Source organism: Pseudorasbora parva, chromosome 14, assembly GCF_024679245.1.
Source record: "Pseudorasbora parva isolate DD20220531a chromosome 14, ASM2467924v1, whole genome shotgun sequence".
Taxonomy (NCBI): Eukaryota; Metazoa; Chordata; class Actinopteri; order Cypriniformes; family Gobionidae; genus Pseudorasbora; species Pseudorasbora parva.
Genome location: NC_090185.1, coordinates 5949961 through 5970109, shown reverse-complemented (window position 1 = coordinate 5970109; position 20149 = coordinate 5949961). Strand labels below are relative to the sequence as shown.

General features: G+C 41.4%; 1 protein-coding gene across 1 annotated transcript in view; it reads left to right on the top strand.

Moving 5' to 3' along the window:
- LOC137039676 (uncharacterized) overlaps nt 1-15358 on the top strand; it is a 71324-nt gene extending 55966 nt beyond the window's left edge. The window contains exon 5 of the mRNA XM_067414950.1: nt 15207-15358. Within this exon, the coding sequence (XP_067271051.1) occupies nt 15207-15358 (152 nt within the window). The remainder of the gene's footprint in view (nt 1-15206) is intronic.
- The last annotated feature ends 4791 nt before the right edge of the window (nt 15359-20149 follow it).

Here is a 20149-nt window from a genome sequence, read left to right as displayed (position 1 = left end):
ACGTTTTTTACACTGTGCTGCTCTTGGGGACTGTGGCCTCCTACCTATTGGTGGCAGCGTGACAGCGTTGACAATGAGAGGGAAAAATGCTGTCCTTTCCTTTTCTTTAATTTCTTTAAGATACAATTTATACAAAACGAAATTCACTTTAAAGGCTTTCTACAAAACAAAACTTAATGAAATGGTCAAAATCATTGGTCTGAAAGTCTGAAATATACAGGAAACGCTTTTACACTAGAAGCGAACCGAACCTTCTCTCTTTTTTTGTCTTTTAGTTTGGTCCGGGGAAGGTTTCACACCTGTAATTTTGGTTTGGACCAAACCGAAAAGTCAGTAAATCCGGACCAAACATAATAGTATCTGATTGGACTTCATTGACAGAGAGGCTGCAGATATTTTGAGTCTCTTTTGCACTGATAAAAAAAAAGAAGTTAATTGGTCGCGCCGGCACGATCATCGACCTCAGCGGTTTAAAAAATGTCCTGGCTCTTCCAAGCTTTATAATGGCAGTGAATGGAAGCCCAAACTTTAATTTAATAACAGGGGTTAATAAAAGCCTTCTGAAGCGAAATGATGGGTTTGTGTAAGAAAAAAATACATATTTAACATTAACGTTATAAAGTAAAATATCTAGGCAGACCGCCTTCCATATTCAACTTATAAAGAAAGTGTTACGCCTCTCATAGTTCAAAATGCTTACTCTACGGCCGACGCCATCGTTGCGCCAGTTATACTTTTTTTTTTGTTTCATGTTAAAAATAATCCGTCCTGTGTCTCTGTGCATTGTCAGTGTCCTCTTTGCTCTGCTATGTGTTTTTTTTACTGCAAGAGTAAGTGTGGCATGAGCGCCATGGCTTGTTGGACATTAACTAAAAAGGGCGGGTCTTTGGGAACAGTCTCAGTCTGCTCTCATTGAAGTTTAAGAAATGTAGGGACATCCAAGCTTTAATATCTGACAGACCATCAGTTAGAGCACTCAAACTCTGGTTGTCATTTTGCTTAAAAGGCACGTACATTTGAATGTCGTCTGCACAGATGGTAACATGGACAAAATCTCATATTACTTAACCTCAGTGGTGTCCCCCCGGCACTAATTTGGGTTTGATAAGTGAACTAATTATTCAGCTCCTTGTTTTCAAACTTATCAAAACGGCACTCTGATTTCCTATTACCTCACTCATTTTAGTTTCCATATATTTAACTCTATTGACCAAAAACAGGGAGATCATCATCTTCAGGAGGTGGAGGAGATGAAAGTGAAGCAGCATCTTCAACCTGCCAAGCCCCATCAACCTCCTGCTCAGGCACCAGATGAGGACTATTGAACAACTGAGTAGATGGGACAACTAATACCCACAGTGGAGCAGATGACCACCACAACAGAGTAGACAGGACTACTGATACCCACAGTGGAGCAGATGACCACCACAGCAGAGTAGATGGGACTACTGATACCCACAGTGGAGCAGATGACCACCACAGCAGAGTAGATGGGACTACTGATACCTACAGTGGAGCAGATGACCACCACAGCAGAGTAGATGGGACTACTGATACCTACAGTGGAGCAGATGACCACCACAGCAGAGTAGACAGGACTACTGATCCCCACAGTGGAACAGATGTACAGCACAGCAGAGTAGATGGGACTACTGATACCCACAGTGGAGCAGATGACCACCACAGCAGAGTAGACAGGACTACTGATCCCCACAGTGGAACAGATGTACAGCACAGCAGAGTAGATGGGACTACTGATACCCACAGTGGAGCAGATGACCACCACAGCAGAGTAGACAGGACTACTGATCCCCACAGTGGAACAGATGTACAGCACAGCAGAGTAGATGGGACTACTGATACCCACAGTGGAGCAGATGACCACCACAGCAGAGTAGACAGGACTACTGATCTCCACAGTGGAGCATATGACCACCACAGTAGAGTAAATGGGACTACTGATACCCACAGTGGAGCAGATGACCAGCACAGCAGAGTAGATGGGACTGTTGAGACCCACAGTAGAGCAGTTGACAACCACAGCAGAGTAGATGGGACTACTGATACCCACAGTGGAGCAGATGACCAGCACAGCAGAGTAAATGGGACTACTGATACCCACAGTGGAGCAGATGACAACCACAGCAGAGTAGATTGGACTACTGATCCACACAGCAGAGCAGATGACCACTACCACAGAGTAGATGGGACTACTGATCTCCACAGTGGAGCAGATGACCAATATAGCAGAGTAGATGGGACAACTGATACCCACAGCAGAGTAGATGGGACTACTGATACCCACAGCAGAGTAAATAGGACTTCTGATACCCACAGCAGAGTAGATGGGACTACTGATACCCACAGTGGAGCAGATGACCACCACAGCAGAGTAGACGAGGCTATTGATACCCACAGTGGAGCAGATGACCACCACAGCAAAGTAGATGGGACTACTGATATCCACAGCAGAGTAGATGGGACTACTGATCTCCACAGTGGAGCAGATGACCACCACAGCAAAGTAGATGGGACTACTGATATCCACAGCAGAGTAGATGGGACTACTCATACCCACAGCAGAGTAAATGGGACTACTGATACCCACAGCAGAGTAAATGGGACTACTGATACCTACAGTGGAGCAGATGACCACCACAGCAGAGTAGATGGGACTACTGATACCCACTGCAGAGTAAATGGGACTACTGATACCCACAGCAGAGTAGATGGGACTACTGATACCCACAGCAGAGTAGATGGGACTACTGATACCCACAGTGGAGCAGATGACCACCACAGCAGAATAGATGGGACTAGATCAAAGACCATAGAAATGTTAGGGATGAGCACTAGGTCTGTGTTGAGTTAAGTAATGGCCTCCATATCCACAACAGGACAGGAAGTACATTCTAGATTGATCTCTGTTGTCATAATAGAACAGGCTGGGTTTTCATAGGTGACCTCCCTGGTCATATCTGGGCAAACAGGAAGTTCAGGGGCGGTGTCCACAGTTTTATCAGGGCTTATAGAGAGTACAGGGTCAGGGACAACCTCTGTAACCATGTCAAAATGGACAGAGTTTATGAGTTCATGACACCTGAGGAGGAGTAGATGAAGTGTGAACGGCCCACAAAAATAAGATGGAGGTTAGAATCACAGGCTGCACAGCCTACGGTGAAAGGACCTCTGAGACCACTGGACTCTGGACCGCTAGGGTCTGGCACCACCGGACTAGAAGTCGCTTAAACAACCAGGCTAGGGACCACTGAACTCGAGGATGATGTTGGGAACATTGAGATGCCAGCTGTTCACACCACAGTGGTGGGTCCACCAAACTAGTAGCCAGTATCAACCACCCAGAGACTGCTTTAGTAACTTCAGGTGCAGCGTCTAAGTCGTGAAGAGGCTCTGGCGAGGCGCCATAATTATTCAAAATGTAATTTTTTTTTAGATTCACCAAAGTACCAAAATCTGCAATCAAAATTCATAGTTCTCATTATGAGCTCAAGCATTTCTGGTCAAATTTTCACAAGACCAAATATCAGAGGCAGTAAAGTTTCTGTAAATGAGCCAAAAGGGATCCTGCAGTGGTTTTTCTCTTTTATTTTATCTGTTCAAACGTCAGTGTGTCTGGTTTTATCTGGCGGGTGTTAAGCAGCGTCTGCTGGATGTCTGTGGTTGATGTGTGTGTCAGCAGTTTGTGGCTGAAGTGTTACTTCACTTTATCTCCTGCTAATAAGAAGCTCATAAAAACATAAAAACATCTTTACATTGAAATAAAGTGAATCCATCAACAGTCAAACAGGTCAGAGGTCAAATATGATTTACACATAACAGAACTAAATAACACTCCTGTAGATACCAAGGGTTGAACATCTTTACATTTTTGAGATGGTTGACATTTATGTGATGAAAGGCGAGTCATCAGATGACGTCATTAATGAAGAAATAAGCCTGAACCTTGAGATGTTAACGCGGGTTTTCTTGTGCAAAGGACGGCTATGGCATATGAGACAGTACTGCCCTTGAGGTTATTGCTCCTACATAACAGCTTGTTTAGTGTTGACAATACATTTCTATGCTACTGAATGATTCTGTGAGCTGCACACAATCTCTGCGTGATGTACGAGCTGTGTGTGTGTGTTACAATGCAGTGCTGTATTTAGTCATCCAGATGGTATAATCAAACATTTTTTGTGGAGAGCGTTCTGAGTATGCCTTTATTTGTCACTTTAACTGTTGGAAACGGGGAATGCGTTTCAGGAAATATATATGTAGGCCAGAGACTAGTCGACATCAAGCTTAAAGCGTCATGGCGGAACATTAAAGTCGACTAGTCTCTGCAAACCCCAGTAGATACAGATATCTAATCCAATATTTCTCTCTTCTGCTTTTAGTTTTCATTCTGGGCTACAGTTCATTAGAAAATGTACAATCAGCAAAAGCTTGTTGATGTTCGTGATGTTAAAGGAGACGGATGTGTGAGGTTAGGGGAGGATTCACACACAACCAGATAAATATCACAGTTCAGTGCTTCAGATCAATCTTTCATTTGAAGAGTCACTATCGTGGGCTTTTCAGTGAACCAAATGAAGAAAATGTTTCTCAGATTAGTTTTGCTCTGTTCGTGTTTGTGGCGTCTGGATGGTGAGTTTTAAATGTGTTTTTATGGCTTCAGTTGTTTCTGTTCTGGTATCATGTGATAAATTACTGGTTAAATGAGTTAGAGAAGATTAACATTCACTGTTAGTGTCAGCAACGGTGGCTGTAGTGAAGCGCACGACTCAGGAAATAACTCAAAGAACAGTCTTTACTCTAATAATCCACACAATACACAGGAGAATCATGGGGAGAAACACAAGCACGTAACGTAGACGATACCGGACGATGAGCTGAACAGAACTCAGGGTTTAAATAACAGGGAGATCATGGGAAGAACAGAAACAGGTCTGGGATTAATGAACTAATGATAGAGAACATAGGTCCGTAAACTAAACATTTAAAATCTGAATACCTCTTCAGAGCTCAGTTCAGTAATGTTTAATCAATTATTAATCTGATGTTAGTGGTTGCCTCTGGAAGCCCTGAAGATTCTCCCAAATGTAATTTTAATGCCATAGATTCGGATATTATTTCACCGTGACCGACCTTCGACATCTGTGATCTTGTCCTGCATCGACCTTTGTTCCTTCAAAGCATGAAGTAGCTCGTCGTTCAGTTTAAGATTTTCAGACTTGAGTCCCATAATTTGTTCCTCTGTCTCATCTACTTTACTTTACTTACTTTATAACTTTATTGTCCTAAAAGGCAAATCTTGTGCAGATAGCAGCATACCTACATGTTCATATAGCAACACGGTATAATAACACACATTAAATAACACACATTCATAACAAATCATTAAGAAAAGCAATAGCATTAGGTATAAAGGAGTTTTTATGTCTATTAGATTTACACAGGGGAAGTTTAAATCTCTGACCCGATGGAAGCATTTGAAATTCAATACATAATGGGTGGGTAACATCTGAATGGACTTACTGTGCCTTCCTAGTCACCCTATAATCATAAATTTGTTTAATGGTCCTTATATCAGTCCTGATGATCTTACTACACATTTTAACAATACTATTCAACTTACTCCTATTCCTAACATTCAAATTACCATACCAGCAAATAATAGAGAAACTTAAGACAGATTCAATAAAACAGGAAGAGAACATTCTCATAAAAGAAACATCCAAATTAAAAGTTCGGAGTTTCCTCAAGAAATACATATGTTTAAGAGCTTTTCCTCTAATGCTATCAGTATTTGCTTCAAATTTTAACTTGTCGTCAATTATAGTCCCTAAATATTTGTACTCTTCCACCACATCTACCTGATGTCCCTCTACGAAAACAGGTGGCACAGATACAGATTTCTTCCTGCGGAAATCAATCAATACCTTTTGTTTGAGAAGGATTAATATTTAAAAAAGAGTCTTGGCACCACTGAGTAAAGTGATCAACCACTGGACCATGATTGCCATCTGACTCGGTAAGGAGAGACACGATTACGGAATCATCTGCAAATTTAACAATGTGTCTTCCTTCAAAAGCACTCCGACAGTCGTCAGTGTATAAAGAAAACAAAAGAGGAGATAAAACACAACCTTGAGGTGTATCAGTGGACGATGACAGTGCATTAGACAACACACCATTAACACGCACTCTTTGAACTCTGTTTGTCAAAAAATCCAAATCCAATCCTGTTTGAGTCTAAATGAAAATGTTCGGTAAGTTTCTCAGCCAGAATGTGAGGCTGGACACAATTAAAGGCAGAGGAAAAATCAACAAACAGCAGACGTACATGATTCTTAGTGCCCAAATGTGTTAAAATCATCGTTTAATAAGGTACACGTAGAATCTTCCACTCCTCTGCCTGACCTATAGGCAAACTGCATAGGCACCAAAGCTAAATGAATCAAGGCTAAAATTTCCTCCTTAACAAATTTTTCAAAAGATTTTATGACCAAGGAAGTTAGTGCAATGGGCCTATAATCATTAAGAGAAAGAGGATTTCTTTTTTTCGCAGTTGGCACTACTATAGATGTTTTCCAGAGACAAGGGACTTTTGAAAGTAGCAAGGATTTATTAAAAATAAATGAACAAATCCCTGAGAGCTGTTCAGCACACGTACTCAACAATCTGCCACTAATGTGACCAGGACCTGGACTCTTCTTAATCTTAACCTGACTGAAACATCTACGTACGTCAGCTTCACTAATTTGAAATTTGACCTTTTCCCTTTTAAGAACAGGTTTGTAGACCGGGGCAAGATAGACAACATGATGATCGGAGAGGCCCAAAGGGGCTCTCAAAGATGACTTATATGCCCCTTTAATAGACCCATAGCAGAGATCCAGACATTTCCAACATCTGGTAGGAGAATCCACATACTGGTCAAAATGGCTGAGTGATTTCTCCATTTTACAATGGTTAAAGTCTCCCATCACGATGTTAGGTGCGTCAGGGGAGATACCCTGCAACCGATGCGTTATTCACATTAGCCCTTGGATGAATGTAAACAACAGTTAAAAATATTTGTTGAAACTCTCGTGGTAGATAAAATGGGTGAAGTGATACTGACAAGAGTTCGATGTCAGGACTGCACACAGATTCTCTCACAATCACAGACTTGCACCAGCATTGATTAACGTAGATACACACACCACCGCCCAGCGATTTTCCAGCGGCATCCCTGTCCAACCGCAGCGGAACTCCAAAGCCATCTATTTCCAGATCAGAGTCTAGATCGTGTTCTTTGAGCCAAGTCTCGGTAACTGAAATAACACAGGCATTCCTATAATCCGAGAGAAACCGAACGTTTGCTTGTAATTCATCCAGTTGGTTTCGAAGGGACTGGGCATTAGCTAGGATTATTGAAGGCAAGGGAATGCGATTTAGTCACTGTTTACGCACTCTCTGCCGCACTCCACCCTTTTTCCCCCGCTTCCTCACCTTCAGTGTAGAAGTCTCCTCTCTGCCCACATAAGAAAGATCAGTCCTTAGGATTTCTATAGGCCAGTCGTAGGTTTGATGATCTAGCGCGCCAAAATTAAAGGTGCGGTACTCCATGAGAAAGTCACGACTATAATGAAGCTGATCTCCATTTCCTGATCTCCGATGGCCTCGCACAAAGTGTCTAAGGAATAGCCCGACAAACACATAGATCATAAACGTACGGTATATCATGATGATTCAGTATGAACCATAAGTGATAAGGGCAGAGTAAAAGAGAACTTTTTTCAAACAAACAATGACAAACAGTGTTGCTACCGACATGTACGTTGCTACTTCCGCTGGTCGCCACAGTGCAGCGCCCCCATCTAGCCTAGAATATCCCTGGCAACATCGTGCAGCTTCTGGTTTATGTCTCTTTTTTAACTTCGGATTTAGTATACTTCCTAAACTCTTCTTTGAATTGACTAAATTCTTATCTCAACTCCATCTTAAAGGGTTAGTTCACCCCAAAATGAAATTGATGTCATTAATGACTCACACTAATGTCGTTCCACACCCGTAAGACCTCCGTTCATCATCGGAACACAGTTTAAGATATTTTATATTTATTGTAAGAGCATAATGCAGTCAATGCCCACTTTATTGTCCATGTCCAGAAAGCTAATAAAAACTTCATCAAAGTAGTCCATATGTGACATCAGTTGGTTGATTGAAGTCTCTTGAAGCATCCAAAATACATTTTGGTCCAAAAATATCAAAAACTACGATTTTATTCAGCATTGTCTTCTCCTCCATGTGCCTCCAAAAAGAATCAAACGGTTAATGAATCAGTGAATCGATCAATGATTCGGGTCGCCAATGTCACGTGATTTCAGCAGTTCGGTTCGCGTCAAACTGCTGAAATCACGTGGCATTGGTGACCCGAATAATTGATCGATTCACTGATTCAATAACCGTTTGATTCTTTTTGGAGGCACATGGAGGAGAAGACAATGCTGAATAAAATTGTAGTTTTTGATATTTTTGGACCAAAATGTATTTTCGATGCTATTATCTGGATACACGATCTGATCGTTACACTGTCTGATCTTGGGGTGATTTTGCTGGGACGTCTACTCCTGGGAAGATTGGAAGAGTGGAACAAAAACCACTTTATTTACAGCCTGCAGATTCACACTTACCCTGTAACTACATGAAACAAGAGGAGAACAAACACCACTTTAATTTACAACCCTTAGATTCATTCTTACTCTGTAACTACATGATACAAGAGGGGAACAAGAACCACTTTATTTAAAGCCTGCATATTCATCCTTAGCCTGTAACTACATGAAAAAAGAGGGGAACAATAACAGAAGCCATATCACCCTGTAGCCCAAGACTGGTTTTGGCTAAGCTAAGCAGGGCTGTCACATGCCTGTCCTGTCTTGTGTGCACATGTGGGTTTTGTCATGTCTTGCTTGTGCTACTGTCAACCCCGCCCTTCTTGTTATCTGATTATTGGTTTATTTGCCCCACCTGTTCATTATCTGCCTTGTTTGTTCCCTTTATAATCTCCTTGTGTTTGTCAGTCTGTGTTGGATCCTTGTGTATGTCTCGTCTACGTCTCCCAGTTCCCCGTGATTCCTTTGGTTTGAGTCTTTGGTTTATGTTTTATGATTATGTGTTTTTCCCCCTTGTGGGTTTTGTTTTGAGTTTATGTTTATTTTGTAATAAATTATCTTTCTCTGCACCTGAGTCCTCGCACCAGTTTTACTTCGTGTTTAGACGTGACAAGGGCTGAGCCTGGTCAGTACCTGGATGAGAGACCAACTGGGAAAACTAGGAGCTACTGGTAGAAGTGTTAGTAAGGCAAGCACAGGGCGCTCACCCTGTGGTCTGTGTGGGTCCTAACACCCCAGTATAGCAAGGTTATTATAGTTTTGCTTTTTGAAATGTTTTTATTTTATTATCGTTTTCAATTTTGCTACAAATTTCAGTTTAGTTTTAGTTCGTTTTACAAATGGTTTTTCTAGTTTTAGTTTAGTTTTTATTTTGCAAATACATTTCTATTTAGTTTTTATTTATTTATTTCGTTTCAGTTTTAGTTTTAGAAAATTATAGTTTAGCAGAGTTACCATAATGAAGTGTAGAGACCAAATCAAGTTTTTTAATTTCAGCAAAGTTTAATGTTTGCACAGATTAGAGTTTAATCTTACTAAACATCCTTAAGTGAAATAACTTGATAAACAAGCATTATTGTTTAAACCCAGGAAGGTCTTACAAAACATGCATAAAGTTGGGTCTTCACCTTTGAGCAAAAAAGCTTGAGGCAAACTATGACCTATACAAACAACGAGATTAAAAATGAAATAAATTAAATTTTGATATTAAAAAATTATATTTGATATTTTTGACATAGGCTTAAACTCAGAGGATCTATCTTAAAGAACCAAATAAATGCAACGTAAAATATAAAAGTAAAAATGATAAATTCCAGACAAACTCATTCATAACAAAGATGAAATATTGTTAAACAATTAAAAGCTTATTTTAATTTCTTCAGTAGTATAATGTAGGCTAGCAGTGTAAGACCACAGCTAAAGTCATCTGAATACAGCCAACACACACTGGTGTGTGTGTGTGTGTGTGTGTGTGTGTGTGTGTGTGTGTGTGTGTGTGTGTGTGTGTGTTGTGCTATAATTGTAAAGGGGACCAATGTCCTCACTTATCTAGTAAAATATTATGATAACTGACTAGTGAGGACATTTGACTGGTCCACTAGTTAAAAAGGCTTATAAATCGACCAAAACATGTTTTTATTTAAATCTATTGTTTTGCACGTTCTTGGGATGGGTAGTTTTAGGGATAGGGATTGGGTTAGGGGATATAAAATATCATTAACCTGATATAAAATCAATGGAAGTCTATGCAATGTCCTCACTAATATAGTGAAACAAACGTGTGTATGTGTGTCCTGGTATTCCCTACTTTGTGGGGAAATGTCTCCACACAGATAATAATATTATTAGTAGTAAATGATTATGATAACACCTTTGAGCCTGTCAATATTATGCAAACATGAAATCTCAAACGCACAGTAGGCTATTACTTGCTACTATAGTTGCTGACTTTTGTGCCTGCGTCTCTCGTTGCGTAATAAACGGCATTCTAAAACAGTGGGCTTAAGTTAAAAGAAGTTCAACGTGCATCTCATTACCTCGTGTTATTTCCCATTTCACTGCCACGGACGCATTGATTCTTTGTGAACTCCCGTTTAGGACTAGCGATGTGTATACTGTCTGCACGCGTCCGTCAGGGCAGCGGTTAATTTCCTCAGATCACTTCACGCGCAGTTGCGCAATATGCAGACACTCCCTTAACCGCCACAGTCAGATTTTCCACCACATTAAAGAAAGCTTATTAATAACGAAAACGACTATTTATTTTTGCTAATTATTATTTTATTTCATTTAGTTTTTTAGTGAGAGTAGTTAGTTTCGTTTAGTTTTAGTTTTTTATTTATTCAGATTTTTTAATTTTATTTCAGTTTACGAAAATGTTTTGTGACCAATAGTTTTAGTCTTAGTTTCAGTTTTTGTTTACGAAAATAACCTTGCAGTATAGTGATGGGGACACTATACTGTCAAAGAGCACCGTCCTTCGGATGAGACATTAAACCGAGGTCCTGACTCTCTGTGGTCATTAAAAATCCCAGGATGTCCTTCGATAAAGAGTAGGGGTGTAACCCCGGCATCCTGACCAAATTTGCTCATTGGCCCCTGTCCTAATCATCCCCATATCCTGATTGGCTTAATCACTCTTTCTCCTCTCCACAATAAGCTGGTGTGTGGTGGGCGTTCTGGCGCAATATGGCTGCCGTCGCATCATCCAGGTGGATGCTGCACATTAGTGGTGGTTGAGGAGATTCCTCCCTTCTATGTAAAGCGCTACGAGTGCCTAGAAAAGCGCTATAATTAATTATTATGTAGTTACAGGGTAAGGATAAATCTGCGGGCTGTAAATTAAAGTGGCTCTTGTTCCCCTCTGATTTCGTGTAGTTACAGGGTAAGTACAAAAAATGTCTTTCCATGTTGGCCCGAACCTGTTGTTTGGCGACTCATAGTGCAGAAACTGTTGCGTGTTAAACACAATTTAATGGGAACGGCTATTGCCAAAGGCATCCCGCAAAGCTCCTCAGTCCACCATCGCAGACATTCGCGCGCCTCACCGGAAGTAAGGGGGGTCGCTCACTAACGTGGAGAAGACACCCACATAGCGTCATTATGGCCACTTTTATTACTTTCATTTCAAATGTCCTCATAATTCAAATAGCTTTAAAAACATACTAAATGATTTTTTTGAGAAAGTAAAAATGCAGAATGTTTGCTGTGATGGGTAGGGGCAGTGTAAGGGGATAGAAAATACGGTTTGTACGGTATAAAATCAATTACGCCAATGGAGAGACCCTGTAAACCACATAAACCAACATCTGTGTGCTTGTGTGTGTATGTGTGCTTTAATTCTCTACCTGAGCACAGGATGTGCACACCTATTTTGTATTTTATGAATGTAATTAACCATCAATTTATTAGCACTAACAAATAATGTTTATAGAAAAAATATGAATCTTTTCCCCCAAAAAATGTATAACCTACTTAATCATAAAATATTTCCTACATTAATTTGGACTTTGAACTTAGATTATGCCACATAATGAGTATAGTGCATTAATCAATCCTTGTTCTCAGCACTGATTGGTTGACTCGTTTGTAATCTCTCTCTTCCTGTCTTTCTGCAGCTGAGAACAAGCCGTCAGTGCAGACGGACCCCAGTATGTCTGGATTTGTGGGTGATACAGTCGAGCTTCGATGTCTCTTCATCAATAGTAATCCACCAGCGAAGATCTGCCAGGTCACCTGGCACAAGCTGATAAATGGCACCGCACAAAACGTTGCCACCGCCAACCCAGCCTTGGGAGTATCTGTGCTGCCCCCTTTCAAAGACCGTGTGAGCTTCAAGCACCCTGCGGTGCACAAGAGGACCTCTTCTTCTCTTGAGGATACCACCATTGTGTTTACCAACCTACGGCTCTCTGATGAAGCGACCTACATCTGCAGGTACACCGCATTCCCAGCAGGCAACAGGGAGAATATAGTCAAACTCACCGTCTCTGGTAAGACCACCACACTGGCAGTACTATCAGTCTGTTTTGTTTGTGAATGAGCTCTTTTCACAGTAGAACAGCACTATATATATATATATATATATATATATATATATATATATATATATATATATATATATATATATATACACAGTGCCTTGCGAAAGTATTCGGCTCCCTTGAACTTTGCGACCTTTTGCCACATTTCAGGCTTCAAACATAAAGATATAAAATGTAATTTTTTGTGAAGAATCAACAACAAGTGGGACACAATCACGAAGTGGAATTAAATTGATTGGATATTTAAAACTTTTTTAACAAATCAAAAACTAAAACATTGGGCGTGCAAAGTTATTTGGCCCCTTTACTTTCAGTGCAGCAAACTCTCTCCAGAAGTTCAGTGAGGATCTCTGAATGATCCAGTGTTGACCTAAATGACTAATGATGATAATCATAATCCACCTGTGTGTAATCAAGTCTCCATATAAATGCACCTGCACTGTGATAGTCTCAGATGTCCGTTTAAAGTGCCGAGAGCATCATGAAGAACAAGGAACACACCAGGCAGGTCCGAGATGCTGTTGTGGAGAAGTTTAAAGCCGGATTTGGATACAAAAAGATTTCCCAAGCTTTAAACATCCCAAGGAGCACTGTGCAAGCGATAATATTGAAATGGAAGAGTATCAGACCACTGCAAATCTACCAAGACCTGGCCGTCCCTCTAAACTTTTAGCTCATACAAGGAGAAGACTGATCAGAGATGCAGCCAAGAGGCCCATGATCACTCTGGATGAACTGCAGAGATCTACAGCTGAGGTGGGAGACTCTGTCCATAGGACAACAATCAGTCGTATACTGCACAAATCTGGCCTTTGTTGAAGAGTGGCAAGAAGAAAGCCATTTCTTAAAGATATCCATAAAAAGTGTTGTTTAAAGTTTGCCACAAGCCACCTGGGAGACACACCAAACATGTGGAAGAAGGTGCTCTGGTCAGATGAAACCAAAACTGAAATTTTTGGCAATAATGCAAAACGTTATGTTTGGCGTTAAAGCAACACAACTCATCACCCTGAACATACCATCCCCACTGTCAAACATGGTGGTGGCAGCATCATGGTTTGGGCCAGCTTTTCTTTAGCAGGGACAGGGAAGATGGTTAAAATTGATGGGAAGATGGATGGAGCCAAATACAGGACCATTCTGGAAGAAAACCTGACCTGAGACTGTTACAGAGGTTTGTCTTCCAACAAGACAATGATCCAAAACTTAAAGCAAAATCTACAATGGAATGGTTCAAAAATAAACACATCCAGGTGTTAGAATGGCCAAGTCAAAGTCCAGACCTGAATCCAATCGAGAATCTGTGGAAAGAACTGAAAACTGCTGTTCATAAACGCTCTCCATCCAACCTCACTGAGCTCCAGCTGTTCTGCAAGGAGGAATGGGCAAAAATTTCAGTCTCTCGATGTCAAAACTGATAGAGACACACCCCAAGCGACCTACAGCTGTAATCGCAGCAAAAGGTGGCGCTACAAAGTATTAACTTAAGGGGGCCGAATGATTTTGCACGCCCAATTTTTCAGTTTTTGATTTGTTAGAAAAGTTTGAAATATCCAATAAATGTCCTTCCACCTCATGATTGTGTCCCAATTGTTGTTGATTCTTCACAAAAAATTACAGTTTTATATTGTAACAATGTTCGTGTATGTGGGTGAGGCAGAAGACAACAGGGATCGGCTGGCTGGAACTCAAGGCTGTTTATAAACTCAATTACTTAGGTACTTAGAAAATGTGCACTTCGCACTGTTTTACTCAGTCTCTCTCAAAAGTCTCTCCGGTTTCTTTTAGCAGTTGCTCTCTGCTTGAATACCAGCCCGAGTCCCAGCACGCTGTGTGTTCCCAGCTTCTCTCTCTCCGGTCCTCATCTCCTGTGTGGCTTATAACCTGTCTCTCCACGCCAATTACTGAAACAAGAGACAGGTGTTCATTGTTTGCCCCTGATTCACTTACAAATCGTCCTCGTCCTCTGCCTCTCTCTCCCGTCACAGACCTCGCTAAAACCATGCCCCCCTCGCCACATATATCTCTGTTTGAAGCCTGAAATGTGGCAAAAGGTCGCAAAGTTCAAGGGGGCCGAATACTTTTGCAAAGCACTGTAAATCAACTTTTTAATGATATTCAAATTATATGACCAGCACCTGTAATTTATAGTTTGAGACGATAGATCATATAAACACTCACTCAACACACCGATTGGACCAAAAATAAGACTTGATCTTTATCTTTTTCTCTCTCATGTCTTCCAGCTCGTCTGCCTATTTCTGCTGTCAGCACAGAATGGCCATCATCATCATCATCGTCGTCGTCGTCATCATCATCATCATCTTCATCATCATCTCATTACAATCCCATCAGCCACCAGACTCAACATCTGGACATCACTCAACTCGGACACACATGTGCAGGTACGGCAGCACGGCTGATATTAGTTGATGTCAGCGCTGATATTAGCATTTATTGACTGAGCTGATCTCAGTTTGATGTTTTTATTCCGCAGACTCGGTCCGTGGTTGTGATTCAGTTGAAGCTGTGATTCGATTGGTCGTAACTGCTCTGGTGGGCGTGGCTGCAGCGGCTGCTGTTGTTGTTCTGGTTTATGACATCAGATCCAGAAGAGCTGAACTGGATCTAGCACGTATTCCCACATAAAAAACCTAAATGATTGTACAGTTTTCATATAATAAAAAAAAAAGATTATTATTTACTTATCTTAATTTACTTGGAATTACTTTATTTATTGAGTGCTGCAGTGATGATGCATTTGTAGGCCAAAACCTGGAAACAAGTTGCATTTTTGCTCTTCAGGTTCCATCATTCTGAAGTCAATGAGTTTTTGGTTAATTGCTTGAAATAAGCTCTGTGGTGAACACAAGCTCAATATATTTTCATGTTTTTTGTAAGTCGCTTTGGATAAAAGTGTCTGCTAAATGTAAATGTTTTATTCTATGACAAAATTAATCAATAAAACCCTCTTATGATATATATAATATATTTTAAAGCTAGTGTTTAAATGGGACTTCAAAGTTGTAGGGACATTAAGCATCATCAGCTGAACAGAGCAGGGAAAAAAACAAAGTGTGAATAAGTTGTCTAAAGATTAATGGTGTGACATTAATGTCAAGTGTGACTTGTTGCCAAGTTTTTACAACAAAACCCTCCAACTACTAGACCTAAACAATAGCTTCTCAGGGGGTTCTCCGGGGGGGAAAATAGCGTTTGGGGGGTAAAATGTGTGTTATTTTGGCAAGGTTGCCTGCTAAAATTCGCACTCATGGGTCTATATATCACATAATAGTCGCTTCAACCTGCGGACAAGGAAAACAACCCGCGGGGAAAAAAAACGCAGAATTGGCAACACAGTGCAGTTGAGCTCTGTTGACATTTGATAACTAGCGTATTGCGTCACTTCGTTGCTCTGATTGGTTGTTGGTCTGTCCATTTGAGGTCTTTCCTGGTTCGGTTGAAACACGCCCCATAATCACAGCCCAATGGAGCATCAGACTCATATTCTGACTAGAATTGAGTATGACCACGTCAGGCTAAATCAGGATACTTAACAAAAGTTGATCCTGCTCATGCTCTCCGTCTCTGCAAGAATCGGTGATTCAGATTTCACTTTTCACAACTACTAGAAGACTTTCAACTGTCAGACAGGTTACTCACGTCACCTCTACATCGTCAAGCTCAATCTGAGGTGGCGCAGAACGCTCAGCCATCGGGAAGTGAGTGCTTCTAATTTACTTCCCTTTTCGCCGTTAAAGTCTATGGGGTCACTGTATCCATTTATTTTACTGTCTATGGTGGCACTTCCTGGTTTTGTGCAGATGTGGTCTGGCTGAGCAGGTAAGCTAAAGTGAACCTCGATTTGATTTGTCACTTTTATTTTAAACATGAATCGATTGGATGCATATTCATAAAGATTAGTTTTACTGAAGTAGGGTGTTATGTTTTAGTGTAGAAGCTAAAATTGTGGGTCAGCGCAGTGAGAACTTATGGTTGTGATGAACTGGACTGGCTAGCGAGGTTGTTTTTCTTTTTCCCCTTTTGTCTTTGTTTGTTTCCAGCCAACCTTCATACCCTTGTTACCATATTGATGCTTTGAGGACACATTAATTCATTTGCATGAGATTTATGGTTGCGGTGGAGTGTACGTTTTTCTAGTTTGGAGTATAGGTTTTTTGAATTTCTTTTGTGTAATATGATTTTTTTGGACACTTGTGTAATTTGTTTATATTTTTATTTTGAATTAAGTTTTAGGCTGGGATTGTGTTGGGGTTTATGAAAGGTTGGCTGGTTATTAACGTCTTTGAAGTGGGGGGAAATTAACTTATTATATACGGTATCATTTTTGTGTTGATCAAATTTCAGTTTGTTATAATTATTTTTGTATTAATATAATTTTTCATCATCAAGAAAGTGGTCACCCTGAAGCTAAGCAGGGCTGAGCCTGGTCAGTACCTGGATGGGAGACCTACTGGAAAAACTAGGTGCTGCTGGTAGAGGTGTTAGTGAGGCCAGCAGGGGGCGCTCACCCTGTGGTCTGTGTGGGTCCTAACACCCCAGTATAGTGATGGGGACACTATACTGTCAAAGAGCACCGTCTTTCGGATGAGACGTTAAAAAGAGGTCCTGACTCTCTGTGGTCGTTAAATCCCAGGATGTCCTTCGATAAAGAGTAGGGGTGTAACCCCGGCTTCCTGCCCAAATTTGCCATCATGGCCTCCTAATAATCCCCATATCCTGATTGTCTCCTCTCCACCAATCAGCTGGTGTATGGTGGGCGTTCTGGCGCAATATGGCTCCCGTCGCATCATCCAGGTGGGTGCTGCACATTGGTGGTGGATGAGGAGATTCCCCCTTCAATGTAAAGCGCTTTGAGTGCCTAGAAAAGCGCTATATAAATGTAATTAATTATTATTATTATCACCCTTGGTTACACAATCTTTAATATTTTATCATGTTTTAAAGGGCTGTGCCTGTCTCGTGAAGTTTTTATTCTTCGTATCAGACGTATTTAATACCAAAGCTGGTTTTCTTTGCATTTTTAATGCCAGATTTATTTTTTTTATTTTTTATCCAGTTTTTAAGCCTTTATTGTTTATATTTCTCTGTAAATCACAGATCTCACTTTACTACTGGTGTATGTCATGTGTATTTGCTCGCCTTTATCAATAAAGTTCTCACTCTAACATAGTGGAAACAAATACATCACTTTTTTTCATGACTAATTTATTAATGACTCTGCATCATCTCTTAAAAAAATAAATAAAATGTGCACATTGATCATTACATATTTGCCCAATAAATGACTTCCAAATAATTACCCCCATGCAAACAGATGCATTGTACTAATCATAGCTTAAAGTCTTCACTCAAAATTTAAATTGTGTATTCACTGAGCATTTAATTGTGCTCAGTCAATCTATGAAGTCGACGTGAGAAATCCGTCATGTTGGATGAGCAAGTCCTACGGCCGAAAAACTCTATACGCATGTGCAAAATGCATTCCCAAAAACAAACATTCCCAAGAGAATAGAGATATTTATCCTCACAAGATGTTGGTGAGTATTAAGCACTGGAATTATTTTCCAGAGTTTTGCTTTCTGACCCAGCATGAAGTTTAAAAGACATTTTTTAGAATCAAGATTCTATTTTTTTTAGAATTACCACATAATAATCTAATAGTAGCCAGTAGTTTTATTTCCCTCATGTCTTATATTATTAAAATAATAGGTTCAGAGCTGAAGACCACCTTAGTGGAGCAGATGACCACCACAGCAGAGTAGATGGGACTACTGATACCCACAGCAGAGCAGATGACCACCACAGCAGAGTAGATGGGACTACTGATACTTACAGTGGAGCAGATGACCACCACAGCAGAGTAGATGGGACTACTGATACCCACAGCAGAGCAGATGACCACCACAGCAGAGTAGAAAGGACTACTGATACCTACAGTGGAGCAGATGACCACCACAGCAGAGTAGACAGGACTACTGATACCTACAGTGGAGCAGATGACCACCATAGCAGAGTAGACAGGACTACTGATCTCCACAGTGGAGCAGATGACCACCACAGCAGAGTAGATGGGACTACTGATCTCCACAGTGGAGCAGATGACCACCACAGTAGAGTAGACGGGACTATTGATACCCACAGTGGAGCAGTTGACCACCACAGCAGAGTAGATGGGACTACTGATACCCGCAGTGGAGCAGTTGACCACCACAGCAGAGTAGACGGGACTACTGATATCCACAGTGGAGCAGTTGACCACCACAGCAGAGTAGATGGGACTACTGATATCCACAGTGGAGCAGTTGACCACCACAGCAGAGTAGACGGGACTACTGATACCCACAGTGGAGCAGTTGACCACCACAGCAGAGTAGATGGGACTACTGATACCTACAGTAGAGCAGATAACCACCACAGCAGAGTAGACAGGATTACTGATACCTACAGTGGAGCAGATGACCACCACAGCAGAGTAGATGGGACTACTGATACCCACAGTGGAGCAGATAACCACCACAGCAGAGTAGACAGGACTACTGATACCTACAGTGGAGCAGATGACCACCACAGCAGAGTAGACAGGACTACTGATACCCACAGTGGAGCAGTTGACCACCACAGCAGAGTAGATGGGACTACTGATACCTACAGTAGAGCAGATAACCACCACAGCAGAGTAGACAGGACTACTGATACCTACAGTGGAGCAGATGACCACCACAGCAGAGTAGATGGGACTACTGATACCCACAGTGGAGCAGATGACCAACACAGCAGAGTAGACAGGACTACTGATACCCACAGCAGAACAGATGACCACCACAGCAGAGTAGACAGCACTACTGATACCCACAGTGGAGCAGATGACCACAGCAGAGTAGATGGGACTACTGATCCCCACAGTGGATCAGATGACCACCACAGCAGAGTAGACAGGACTACTGATACCCACAGTGGAGCAGATGATGACCACAGCAGAGTAGACGGGACTACTGATACCCACAGTGGAGCAGATGACCACCACAGCAGAGTAGACAGGACTACTGATACCTACAGTGGAGCAGATGACCACCACAGCAGAGTAGACAGGACTACTGATACCTACAGTGGAGCAGATGACCACCACAGCAGAGTAGACAGGACTACTGATACCTACAGTGGAGCAGATGACCACCACAGCAGAGTAGATGGGACTACTGATACCCACAGTGGAGCAGTTGACCACCACAGCAGAGTAGATGGGACTACTGATACCTACAGTAGAGCAGATAACCACCACAGCAGAGTAGACAGGACTACTGATACCTACAGTGGAGCAGATGACCACCACAGCAGAGTAGATGGGACTACTGATACCCACAGTGGAGCAGTTGACCACCACAGCAGAGTAGACAGGACTACTGATACCTACAGTGG